Below are 13,294 nucleotides of genomic sequence, written 5' to 3' on the forward strand. Positions count from 1 at the left end.
CTGATCTCAGAGCACCTCATGTGTAAGCCATGTCTGATCTCAGAGCACCTCATGTGTAAGCCATGTCTGATCTCAGAGCACCTCATGTGTAAGCCTCTGTGTGTGGAGACTCCTGTGCTTCTGTGATTCCCAACAGGCTTCAGTGGAGCTTCTAGACTAAGGTGGAGTAGGAAGAAAGACCTTGAGATTTGCATCTGAAAAGAAGCCATTGAAACCCTGTGGATCACAATGTTCTCAGCCTGTTGTGCATGGGCTGGCCAGGAGTCAGGGCCAAGGTGACAGCAGCTACCACCAACACATCCTGCTAAGCCTTGAAAGAAATGAACTAGCTAAAAAAGTCAAGGGCCATCAATTTACTTGTTAGATCTTATTATTTATGACTATCAATTTTATTGCTAGTGTATCTTTTTTTTTTAAATAACAATTTTTGTTTTGGGATCATTGGTATTTGTGACTTGACAGGAGCTAAAGAATATTGATGTCAGTGCATGGTCAGTTGAGAATTAGACACTGTTTTCAACCTTGAAGACAGGCTTGTTGTCATCTTGGTTATTGCAATAAAACAGGCATCTAATTAACCCTGGAGCTCTACCAGCCTTCTTAAGCACGGCACGGGAGTACCAATGAATATTAGAATCAGTCTTGACTGACCCTGTTTGAACCAAAACAAGAACTGGCTAATCTGGCTTTAGAAGAGAAATTTAAGCAAGCTCAGAGAAAGCCTTTAAAGCCTGGGTTGATGTTTGAAGCCATATGATTTGGGCTCAAGATGAGAATATAAAAGTGAATGTTACAATAATCTTAAATTGCTTTTCATTTTCCGTTTACTGGATGGAATAAAATTTATATGTTGATCAATGTTAGAATAATTGGATTTGAAATTGGCTTGTTTCGTTTGTTCATATGATAATCACAGTGGAGTAATACGAGGGGGTTTCAAAAATTTTGTGGAAAATTCCATTATCTTTTAATTCCATTTTTCCATGAACTTTTTGAAGCCCCTTCATAGCAAACACAGGATAAATCAAGTCACAGGTATGTTTTCAGGGACAAAATGAGGTCAGGAGTGCTACTGGCATCCGTTGAGTAGTGAGGTCAGGGATGTTGCTAGAAATCCTACAATGCATGGGAGAGTCTCCCCCAACAAAGAATTATGTGACCCAAATACCCATTGTACTAATGTTGAGAAACCCTGCTCTAGAGTAAATCTGAGTGAACAATTTAGTAAGAACTGGCCCAACACCAAAGGCAAAGTCTAAAGAATTTTCAAAGTTGTGAGCTTATTCTCTTGGGACCTTTTTCAGATTTTTGTGATTAAACCACAAGTTTAGAGTAGATGGTGTTAGTTTTTAGCTCTGAACTGAGGAGGTCTCTGGAATCTATACAGTTTGGAGCAACTACTATAGAACTGGTTGGCCCAACCCTTGGTTTCTGAGACCTGTCAGAAAGCCTAGTCCTGGCAAATCCTTGAGACACCATCACAGAGTGAAGTCAGTTGAAGCCACCCAAAGACTTAATAAGTTCAGATCATTCTACCAATAATTAATCTCTTCAAAGAAAAATTACATGACGAGAGATTCCAGTTGGGCATTCTGCACTCAGCTGTTGGGGATACTGCTGAAAGCAGAATTGAAACATTTTGCCCACTAGCTGCTGCCCAACCACCACTTAGGGAACAATTCTGCAATTGACCATTGAACAGTGTGGGGGTTAGGGGCACCCACCCCTAGTACAGTCAGAAACTCACATATAACTTACAGTCAACTCATAAGCAACATGGGGTTGAACTGCTCAAGCTCACTTGCATGAAGATTGTTTTTTCCTTTTGCTTTTGCAGTGAGCACGTGTTCTGAGTCTCTGCTTAACACACTGTGTGTGATGTTAATCATCTTCACAACAGTTTGCAGAACTGGTTAGTATCACTCAGCATTTTAAGTGGAGACTTGCAACAGGAGCTCACCACAATAGCAACAGGGAGTAGGGATCCACCTCTAAGTGGACTCACGCTGTTCAAACCCACATTGTTCAAGCACTGACTGTGTACTTCCCTTTTGTGGCCTAAGTTACCCAATACACAGCATAACAGTGTGGTCCACTGCACAAGTGTTTCAGTCAGGTTGAGATTGGTTCATACCCGAGCTCTGCTAGCATTAGCTCTGTTTAACAGTGAGACCGTGGAAGCAGATGGTAATAAGTGAAGGTGCTTAGTAAAGGAACTCTTTGCAGAAGTGTGGACTGGGCAGGATAATGGGACCATCAAAGTAATAGCAGCAGTTGTTGATGGTGGTGTTGGTGTTGTTAAGTGCCGTTGAGTTGATTCTGACCCATAGTGACCCTGTATAGGGTTTCCAAGGAGCAGCTGGTGAGCTTGAACCACTGACTTCGCAGTTCAAACAACTTTCCAATCTGATGCATTAGCCCACAGCGCCACAATAGCAGCAGTGGGAAGCTGTAAACTGTCCCTGCCTCTAGGCCTGAAGGACTTAGGTGAATGACTGAGGCTTGATGAGAACTATAGCTGAGGGAGGCCAGGGGACAGAGAGTAACCTGCCAAACTGTGGACCCTCATGAAGGCAACAGGAATAAGTATACCCTCCCTGTCTGTCTTCCCACCTTCTTCTCTCTGCTGGTGTCTCCCAATGACTACACCCATCTCAGAGCCAGAGTGTGCCAGCACAAAGGCAGTCCCTGTAGAGGTCAGCCCCCAGTGCACAGAGCAAAATGGAGAATGGGCCTGGAGGAGCAATCTAAGAATATCCAGCCTGCTATACAACCTGGACAGGTTTCTTAACCTCCCTGGACATATTTTTTCAAATAAGACCTGATGTCTAAAGAGATCTTTGGAACCAGATGAGCCGCTGGGGTGGGGCTTTGGAGGGACAAAGGGAGCTAGCTGGCATGGGTGAAGGCCTACCCTGCCTGAGTAGGCATAGGGCCAGACTGGTGCAAATTCTCACACATGTTCTTCCTTCCTCTCTCCCAGTTTTGTGGTCTGCCTGTGTTGGTCATGTTCTGTAACTGTTGTTGTTAAGTGATGTCGAGTCATTTCCAACTCATAGCAACCCTATATAGAGTTTCCAACAAGTGACTGTTGGGTCTGAACTGCTGACCTTGTGGTTAACAGTCCAATGCTTATCCTGCATGCCACACCAGGACTCCTTCATCTGACTGGGCAACCTTTAATAGTCCCAATTCCCTTTGGCTATTGTGTCGATGGCTTCTCATCCTGGTTTCTCAGCCTGTTTCTTCTGTAATGTCTGTTGCTTTTGGAGAAAGACTTCCTTTTAGTAGACACATTTTGTTTATGGGTCCTTTCCCCAGATTCTTGTCTGTTTCCTTCTGAAGAGTCTGAGGCCTGCCTCCTCTCTGTTACTTTCTCCAGATTTATCAAGTATGTGTTGTTGTTAAGTGCTATAGAGTCAGTTCTGACTCACAGCGACCCTACATAGGGCTTCCAAGGAGCAGCTGGTGGGTTTGAACTGCTGACCTTGTGATTCACAGTCCAGTGCTGATCCTATAGTGCCACACCAGAAGTCCCAAGTATGTGTTACTTGTTCTTTTATGCAGTTTAATTTTTATTTTTTTCTCTTATGCTCTTCCCCTCCCCACCTTAAAATTCCATCTCTAGCCTTTTAATCAGGTCAGGGCAGGTTCTGGCCAAATACATTTTTCCAGCCTTTGCAAAGTGCATTCTGGTGCTGCCAAGATCCCATCAGCCTGCTCTCAGGACATGGTCCAGGAAGACAGATCCCTGCTTTGGATAACTTTCATGTTGCCAGTCATCCTTGCCATGCTCTGCTTTCATTCCCAGACTCACGCCCACCACTGGGAGAAGGGTTGCATGGCCCTTGCCTTTCTGTAGTTCCCTTCCTTTGTTGAAGAAATGCAATCAGAGCTCTATGTACTTGGTCCATCTGAGGTGATTTACAGGCGTGGGTGGTTATGGACAAGTTGGGCACACCCTGGCAGGTCCTAGTGTGTGGGGTTTGGTTTATCACACTCACTCCTAAGCCTGCCGCAAGACCATGCTGTGGGGTCTTTAAAGGCATTTACTTGAGTTTGGACACCCTGCTCTACCAGCCTGGTCTTGGGCACAGGTTGTCTCCACTTTCTCCCAGCCCTGGATTTCTGAGGGTAGTAACAATGCCCTCCTTATACAGAGGTTGGGAGGATCCCATTAGAAGTTCATGTAACGTTATGTGGTCAGTAAACGTTCCTCAAAGGAAACCAACAACCAAAATAACCTCTTGTCTTCCCCTCAGATGCTAGCACAGTTTCTGCCTCAGTTGATAAATCTGGAATAGAAAAATTCCTCTCACTGTCTAGAATCTCAACCCTTACCCTTGTGTCATTCCCATGGTGCTGTGCTTTCAGTCTTCCTCTTCCGTTTCTTGAGTTCCATCAATGGGCGTCCACCTCTTCCTCCTCAGAGCCTGTCTACAGCACATGCTTCCTGCACTATATATTCCCTGTTGACTAGGAGCCTCATCCCATAGATCTCAGGCATGCCTAAGCTATTACCACAAGAAGCGTAGTATGTCTAAGACACATGTAGTCAGAGGTCATCTCTGACAAAAGGAAATGGAGCCTCACTCTACCTGAAGCAGCCGTCACTGCCTGTGGGTGACATTGGAGGTCCTCACCTTGGCTTACGAGGTCCTTGGCCAGGGCCATGGTGACCCTGCTCTCTGACCTCCAGCCACATACAGAAGAAGAAGTCTTGGCCTTGGAGAAATTTTTCTCCATGTCATTCCTGTGTTTGATGAATACACCTGGAGAATGTCTCTGCAGTGAGCCCTGGCCCTTCCCACTGTGGACTTGCTGTCACTTGATAGCCCAAACTTTCACTTGGGTTTCTTGGGTAGCAAGCACATACCATGGTGACCCCTCTTGGCGAGCTATGTTTCGGTCCTGTTTCCCCTGCCAGTGGGAACTCTGAAAGCAGGCTGTGCAGTTGATGGCCTATGTGTTGGCTTCTGGGTAGGGCTTTCATGTACTGCCTTCCCTCTCAGTCTCCAGTTGATCTGTTTGATTCGAAGGTGTGTGACCATCCTTTGGCTTGGTCTTCAGTAGGACAGATGCCACAGATTTGCAGTCAACCTTGATGGCACTGAGTCATGTGTCCTGGTAGGGATGGTTCTAGAGATGAATGCCTCCCGTGCAATAATGGAGGTAAGAAACCATGCCATGTTTTGAATTAGAAGTTTAAATGATTGATACCATGATGTTAGGCCCTACTATATTGGGATGAAAGTGTACCATGTAGACTTGGGACCCTGTGGCTTTTCCAGCGCTTACATGTCCATTATCACCCATCTTGTCGTCACTGATTAATTGGAGCCATCATCCTAGCTTGCGATGAAGCACAGCAGTGATCTAGACATATGTCTTTAGAGCCTAAAAGATGCACCCATCACATCAGGACTCACACTGCTTCATCTATCTAGTGTCCTGTGAGATGAATCCTGGTAGCATAATGGTTTAAGTGCGCAATTGCCAACCAAAATGTCGGTGGTTAGAATCCACCAGCTGCCTCCCAGAGAGAAAGGGTGTGACCATCTGCTTCTGTAAAGATGCCTCGGAAACCCTGTGGGAAAGCCCTCCTCAGACTAGTATGCTCACTAGAAGTTGGAATGGACTTGGTAGCAGTGGGTTTGGTTTGGGGGTTTTAGCCTATTCTGGGGATGCTGGGTAGACACGGGCTTATGGCAGCTACCTGAACCATATTCTCTGTCAGAGAGCCACAAAGAGGCACCATCACCAGCTTTTGCCATACGCTCGCCAACTAAAATGCCCGCCATGTGCTAGGCTTTTGGAAACCCACTTCCATTTTGAGGTGGCTCTTCTGAAGTAATGCTTTCTGTCAACCAAATAGGTGACACAATTATTGCCAAGCCCTGATTTTGCCATGTTTATCAAACTAATGGGGTTTTGTATCTCGTTGCTAAATAATCTATTATCAGATGAAAAAGAAATTATGATAAAAATTCCTTCAACACTAAAGGGAGTTCTTCTGAAAGGCATGTTTCTGTTTTCCTGCTCCCAATCCAGCTTTTTGCTTTTAAGGAAAAGTGTATGACATTCCGTTCTTGGCCATGTGGGCTCACTTTAATGTCATCTTTGGCATTCTTCATGGACTGCCAGGGCCTGAAACTTTGCTCTAATGCTGCCAGTTCCTAAACCTCTCTTTTGGGGACGTTCACAGGGACAGCCACTGGGCAGTAGGGGGGCTTTTGCTGCTTTTCCTGGTTCCTTCAGGTTTCTGTATGGGACTGAGTCCCACAGAAGATGCACAACATGACACCCAGCTTGGGCTTAGAAGTTGAAAGGAATAGCACTTGCTGCATCCCCACTTCCTACGTTGAGGGCACTTGTGGGGATTCCCACAGAGGAATATTCCTTCCCTGTCATGTTTGGAACTTGCCCAAGAACATAAGGAAAGACTGGTGTTGTGCCCCACCATCATTTCCCTCCTTATCCAGATCCCTGACTCATTCTCAGACGAAGGCAGCCTGAGAGCAGATGAGGGGTGGAGGACTAGGGTTGGCATTGTGCCAGCTGAGACCTGCTGAAAGCACTTCTCGCTGAGGGCAGCTGGGCCCCTGCCCAGTGAGAATTGAGCTCTCTTCTCCCCTAGTAATGCTGGTGCCGGGTTTGTTGGGGGCTTGCTCTGTGCTGTCCATCACTAGCTGTTCCATCCCCACACCCCTAAGCTGGCAGGGGGCCTGTGCAGACAGAGTTCACTGAGCTGCCTCTTCTTCCAGAGCCTGAGCTTGCCCCTTACAGGTTAACCCTATGCAGATCCTGCTTCTTGCGGTGTGTGCCTAGGGCTCTGGCAAGTGCCCCTGGGACACTGCCTGGATGCCACACAGTATTGCTTTTGTCCAGCCCTGACCATCTCAGGAGTAGCCCCATCCTCCTCTGGCAATCATACATGACTGTTACTCAGAAATTTCTATATACCTACTCCTGGTGGAGTCGTTGTAGGGTCAGCATTTGGCTGCAAACCACAAGGCCATCAGTTCAAACTCACCAGCTGCTCCTCAGAAACCCTATACAGGGTTGCTGTGAGTCAGAACCCCATCAGCTGCACTGAACAACAACTCCTTAGTTGGAGTCCTGGTGTGGTCATGTAGCATAGGCACTAGAGTGCTAACAGGGAGGTCAGTGGTTCAAACCACCAACTTCTCCTTGGAAACCCAATGCAGGAATTTTGTAAGTCAGCACTGTGACTCTGCAGCACTTTAACAAGGGCATGAGCAAACCTAATCCAAGCAAAGGGTGGTGGGCCTCATCAGTTTTGCTACTGATTTCAAAAATAGAAAGTGGCTTCTTGCTTGCCAGGTTGTTTCACTGTGGAATTTATTTTTCCTTTCTATTTCTCTAAAGAGACAAATGAATCATGCATTAGTTGTTGTTAGACAACAAATTACTCAAAATGTAACAATTTAAAATAATACCCATTTATTAATTTAGCTTTTTTTTGTCAGGCAAAAGCTCAACTGGATTCTTTACTTTGGGTAGCCAAAAGGCTGAAATCAAGGTTCTGCCTTCCTAGGCTCCTATTGAGAAGTTCTGGGGGAAATCAGGTTGTTGACAATTCAGCTCCACATATTTACAAACCTGAAATCCCTGTTTTCTTTCTGGCTGTCACCCTCTCTGCTTTTTGAAGCCCTCTAGTCCCTCAGTACATGGACCCTTTCATCTTCAAAGGCAGGAAAGACATGTCAAATTTCTCTCATGTTTCTCATCTCCCTGACTTCTCTGCTTTTAAAATATTCACCTGATTGGGTCAGGACCACCTGGGGAGTTTTCAACTAACTTGGGTCTTGAATTGTATCTGCAAAAATTCCATTCCAATAGTTCTTAGGTTAGAGTTTGATTGAATAACCAAGGGATGAGGATCTTGGAGGACTGTCTTTAGAAAGCACAGATGATCCCACTAACAACCATTTTCGCATCCCACTTCACACTTTGAAGGAATAAGTTGTGAACTTTATCTCCGCTGTTATCTTCACCAGCAAGTGTCAGGGATCCCGAGCCCAAACCAAACCCAGAACCCGAGGCAGAGGTGGGGCAGGTTGCTGATGAGGCCAGCCAGGAAATAGCCCCTGCAGACACCGAGAGCCAGTTGGAGAGAGCACTGGAGCACGAGCCAGAAGAAAAAGCCTCCCTCAGTGAAAAAGAGAGGCAGAATGAAGAAGTGAACGAGAGGGACAACTGTTCTAGCATCTCGTCTTCCAGCAGCACCTTGGAGAGGGAGGAGAAGGAGGACACGCTCTCCAGGGACCGAGGAACTGGTAAGCAAAACCCCTGTGCTTAAAACACATTCTAAGGAAACCCCGGGTGAGGTGGGAGGCAGGGGCGTGGTTTGCTGAGATCCCTGAGGTGCGGAGTATGATCACATGGCCAGCCATCGAGCCCTTTCCTGTCCCAAAGAAAGGTGGCCCCAAACTGTCTGCCATGCTATGGCATCCACCCCTTCCTCAGATGGGAAAAAGAGCCCAGGTGACATCTTAGGAGTGTTCCTGGGGACTAAGTCTTGAGAAGGAAGTGACTCACTGCCTTCTGAGTGCTTAATGGTTAATAAGAAGTATAGCTTTTTTGTGGTTTCTGACTTCAGTTTACCAACATATCATGTTACCTGTCCCTTAAAAGAGTTTTCAATGAATTTTGGTAAATCATTACAACTCAGCATTTTATCCTAGATCAGATTTGTTTAAAATGAATTGAATGAACACTTCCAAAAAGTTGCAGTTCTGTGTTTGCAAAGGTCAATGTTGAACAATATATAATTTAAGTAATTTTCTACACTATACCCAGGACCACTCCTTACTTTGAACTCCTGATGTGGCACTGTAGGATCAGCACTGGACTGTGAACCACAGGGTTGGCAGTTCAAAGCTACCAGCTGCTCCTCAGAAACCCCTTACAGGGTTGATGTAAGAACTGACTCGATGGCACTTAATGACAACTCCTTTCTTTACTATAAAGTATAAGTTTTTCCTTGTGGAATTATTATATCTTTTTCATATTGTTTGTTGTTGTTAAATGCAGCTGAGTCAGTTCCAACTCATAGTGACTCTGTATGACGTTTCTGAGGGCATCTGATGAGCATGCCTGATACTAATTTAGCTGACCTTGTGGATAGTGGTGTTAATGATGAGGGAACAAATGGGATGAGAGATGACAGGTTTGGCTTAAAAGGACCTCAGCAGAGACTTGGGTTGGGTGCCACTGCCATCAAGTCAACTCTGGCTCATAGTAACCTTATATAACAGAGTAGAACTTCTCCTTAGCATTTTTGACACTTCAGCTCTATGGGAGCAAACAGCCTCATTTTTCTCCCACAAAGAAGCTGGTGGGTTTGAACCTCTGACCTTGTGTTTCAATGATTCATCCACTGTATTACCAGGGCTCCTTGTAGAAGCTTATTTATTGTTGTCATTGTTGAGTCCATTCCAACTCATAGCAACCCTGTATGAGATTCTCAAGGGGCAGCTGATAGATTTGAACCTTAGGACTTGTGATTAGCAGTCCAGTACTTATTCTACAGTGCCAAAATAGGACTCACAGAAGCTTATAGGAAGCTTACAGTCAAACCTGCAAAAGCTGGAACCTATGTAAGGCAGAAATGTGTCAGAGAAAGGAAAAGTTAAGTCTTTTCTACTAAAACAAGCGCTAGAAAAGTGGTAGGTTTGCACCCTGTCAAAAGCAGAGAACTTGGGAAACCTGAAAAAAACAGGGATTTTCTGTGGAGTTCGGGCTCTCACAGGTTTCACTGTGCACACCAGGGGTGGACGTTTGAGTCCTGACTTGTGTGCTATGGGGACTAACACTCCTTGGTGTTCAGAGTGGTGTCTTTTAGAATCAGCCTTCTGTAAGCTACAGATGAGAGAGGCACATGTTCAAGGAGACTACATCTTGGGCCCAAAGGCCAGAATGGATGCTCCCTGAAGGTTGGCCAGCCGGTAGCATGACTCATGCATGGCTTGTTAGTTTCCACATTAGAAATAGATCATCCCTGAACATGGTTAAGTGAACAAAAATGGAAAGAATGAGACCAGAAAAATCACCCATGAGACCCGTCAGTAAGTGGCCTAGTCTAAGATAATTTCAATCTTAGGTTTTTTTTTCAATAAGTTTATGGAAAATTGAATTTTTCCTGAACTTTTGTAGCCTCCTTATATTAGATTTTATTCTCTATGTTGCTGGTCACCATGATGCAGTACAAAAGAAGGACTAAAAGACATCCTAGTTTGTATTGTATTGCCTTGAAAATGTATACTCATTTGGTTAAAAGATGTGAAGCTGTGTCTCTTAAGAAGTGTTACATATACTGATCCATTCTTCTTTCATAGAGTCAAGTTAGTCTCCCAAGTTCTAGCATACAATTCATATTTAATATAATTATGGTCACAGTGAGGAGCCCTGGTGGCGCAGTAGTCAAGTGCTCGACTGCTAAGTGAAAAGTCGGCAGATCTGACTCACCAGCTGTTCTGCTGGAGAAACATGTGTCAGCCTTCTTCCGTAAAGATCGCAGCCTTGAACACCCTGTAGGGCAGTTCTACTCTGACCTATAGGGTCATGATGAGTTGGAATTGACTCAGCACCAGTAGGTTTGGTGTTATGGTCACAGTACAGAGTGTAGTATGGATAAGGCATCTTGATCAATTTGACCTTAAAATTATGTTTTATTTATTATGAATAGTGTTAAGAATTATTCATCATAACTGGGTTTAGCTATCCTAAAATATATCAGCAAATTGGATTAGTAAAAAGAAGCCAGAGAACTGAACTTTCTTGGGTTAAATTGTCCAGTATTCTTCCAAATAAGGACAACTTTCCACAAATGGAAACTCTGCTCCTAGTCAAGAATCTTTGACTTTCTATCCATAGCAGGTGCTGTCCAAGTGTATATAGACTCAGAAATTAGAGTTTTTCAGTTGTGTTCTGCTTCACTCTGGTGCTGTTTGTGGATTCCTAAAAGGCCCTCCTGCTCACAGACGCTGTCAGTAGCTGTGGACTCAGGGTAACTCTGCTTTGATAGTTCTTTCATCTCAGAATGTTGTCAAATCACAAAGGAACTCTTGAATTGCTTTTCTCTAATAACTATGTCTGTGAGTATTACTTGAAAATGAATTTGAAGGACTCCAAACCCCATGTACTCTAATTGTGTGGGGGTTTTGATTGATTGATTGATTGATTAATTGATTGGGCTCCTGGTGTGGCACTATAGGATCAGCACTGGATTGTGAACCACAAGATTGACAGTTCAAACCTGCCAGCTGATCCTCTGAAACCCTGTATAGAGTTGCTATGAGTCAGAACCCAATGAATGGCACATAACAACAACAACATTAACATTGCTTGATTGTTAGTGTTGATCTCATGCTGTGTTGTTAGTGTGAGAGACTTGATTGTGGCGTTCACCACCTTTTACAAGCACTTACACTTTGTCTCCTCTCAAATGCAAGCTTTGTGAAGAACGTCTATCTTGTTCATTTGGAGTCCCCCAATTCCTAGCTGGATGCCTAGCACACAGTCAGGGCTCAGGAAACCAGTGCTGGGTAAATGAATAAAGAGGCATCTGACCAAAAGTGAGGAGTCCATTTCTCCCAGGTGTTCCCTGGTACAATGAAGCGACCTGGGCAATAGCAGAAGGAGCCGGCAAAGAAAGATTCTAAAAGGTGGAATGAAGAACACACAATGCCTACGGACCTTGGAACATGAGGGAAAACACTACAGTGATCTCCTTGTGTTTCCATATTACCTCCCCTATATTCCAGACAAAAGCCTCCAACCCCAAACTGCCAACAAGCATAAACTACACAAAGCTAATTCTCCCTTGTCGAAGGATTGGAAAAATGGTAATCTCACAGAAAACCCCTTTGTCTAATAATACTCACCCAACCCTAGCTAAACATCAGTGGGAAAACTGCTCCCTGACTGTCTATTTCAGCAACACTAAGTGGAGAGTTGCATTTCCCCTGAAAAGCAGCAGCAGGTGCTCCCAAGGTAAGCAGAAAGCCAGTCTCTCTCTCTCAGCTGGGCAGAGCAAGCAACCAGGATAGTGCCAGAGGGTTCTGTGGAGATCTTCACCTTCCTGGCCACCAGCAGGTATGGGCTTTAAACAGGCAGTCCCTGATGCTAACAGTGCCCAAAAGAATGCTAAACCTCCTCATCTACCCAGCATCAGTAAGATAAAATGAGGGCCCAACAGGGAGCTGTGCCTCTACTTCCACTTGGAGGCAAAGAGGAATTGTCTTTACCCTGGGGAATTGACTTTACCCTGGGGAAGCTAAATTTGCACCTTTCCCTTCTGCAGTGAGGCAGTATGAGTCAGCATTCTTACTGAGGCAGTCATAGTAGGGCCCAGCAGAGAGCTGCACATTCACCTCCACCCAGACCTATGAATTACACCTTACGAGGATGACTACCTGTTAAAAGAGAAGATTAAATGTGTGTATGCTCAAGAGTCTCACAGCATAATACCCAAAATGTCGACCATAGAATAAGAACTCATTCATCACACCAAGAACTAGGACAGTCAACAACTAGAATGAGAAAAGACAATCAATAGATGCCAACACCAAAATGAGTCAGTTGTTGGAATTACCTGACAAGCATTTTAAAGAAGTAATCATAAAAATGCTTTTTGAAACACAAAAGCAATGTAAAATAAGAAAAAGTGTTAGCCAAGAAATAGAAGATAGAAAAAAGAACCAGAGGCACATTCTAGAACTGAGAAATACAATAACCATAAGAAAATACTGATGGGCTCAATAGTAGATGACAAAGGAAATAATCTATGAACTAAAAAGCAGATCACTAGAAACAACACCATCTAAAGAGCAGAGAGAAAATAGACTGAAAAAATTAATAGCTCCTCAGGGACCTGTGGGAATATATATATATAAAGATCTAATGTTCAGTTCATTCGAGTCCCAGAAGGAGAGGAGAAAGAGTGCAGTGTTTCAAAAAACTGTTTGAAGACCTAATGGCTGGAAATTTCCCAAATTTGGATAAGACCTAAGCCTACAGATAAAAGAAGCTGGGCAACTCCAAATAGGATAAACTCAAAGAAATCCACACTTGAGCACATGAATCAAACGTGTGACTATTAAAGGGAAGAAGGAAAAATAAAATCTTGAAAGAGGCTCAAGAGAAATAGTGCATTTCCTCTAGTGGAACATGACAACATTCAAATGACAATTTAAATGACAGTAAAATTCTCATCTGTAATCATGATGGTTGGAAGGAAGGGGCACAATGTTTTCTCAAGTGCTGAAAG

The 13,294-nt window shown here is 44.3% G+C and overlaps 1 protein-coding gene across 3 annotated transcripts in view; it reads left to right on the forward strand.

The window, feature by feature from the left end:
• FHOD3 (formin homology 2 domain containing 3) overlaps positions 1–13,294 on the forward strand; it is a 633,930-nt gene that overhangs the window by 542,845 nt on the left and 77,791 nt on the right. For all 3 annotated transcript variants that reach the window (XM_006835080.1, XM_006835081.1, XM_006835079.1), the window contains one exon: positions 8,022–8,300. In XM_006835080.1, the coding sequence (XP_006835143.1) occupies positions 8,022–8,300 (279 nt within the window). The remainder of the gene's footprint in view (positions 1–8,021; positions 8,301–13,294) is intronic.

Source organism: Chrysochloris asiatica, unplaced genomic scaffold (assembly GCF_000296735.1).
Source record: "Chrysochloris asiatica unplaced genomic scaffold, ChrAsi1.0 scaffold00015, whole genome shotgun sequence".
NCBI classification, from domain to species: domain Eukaryota; kingdom Metazoa; phylum Chordata; class Mammalia; order Afrosoricida; family Chrysochloridae; genus Chrysochloris; species Chrysochloris asiatica.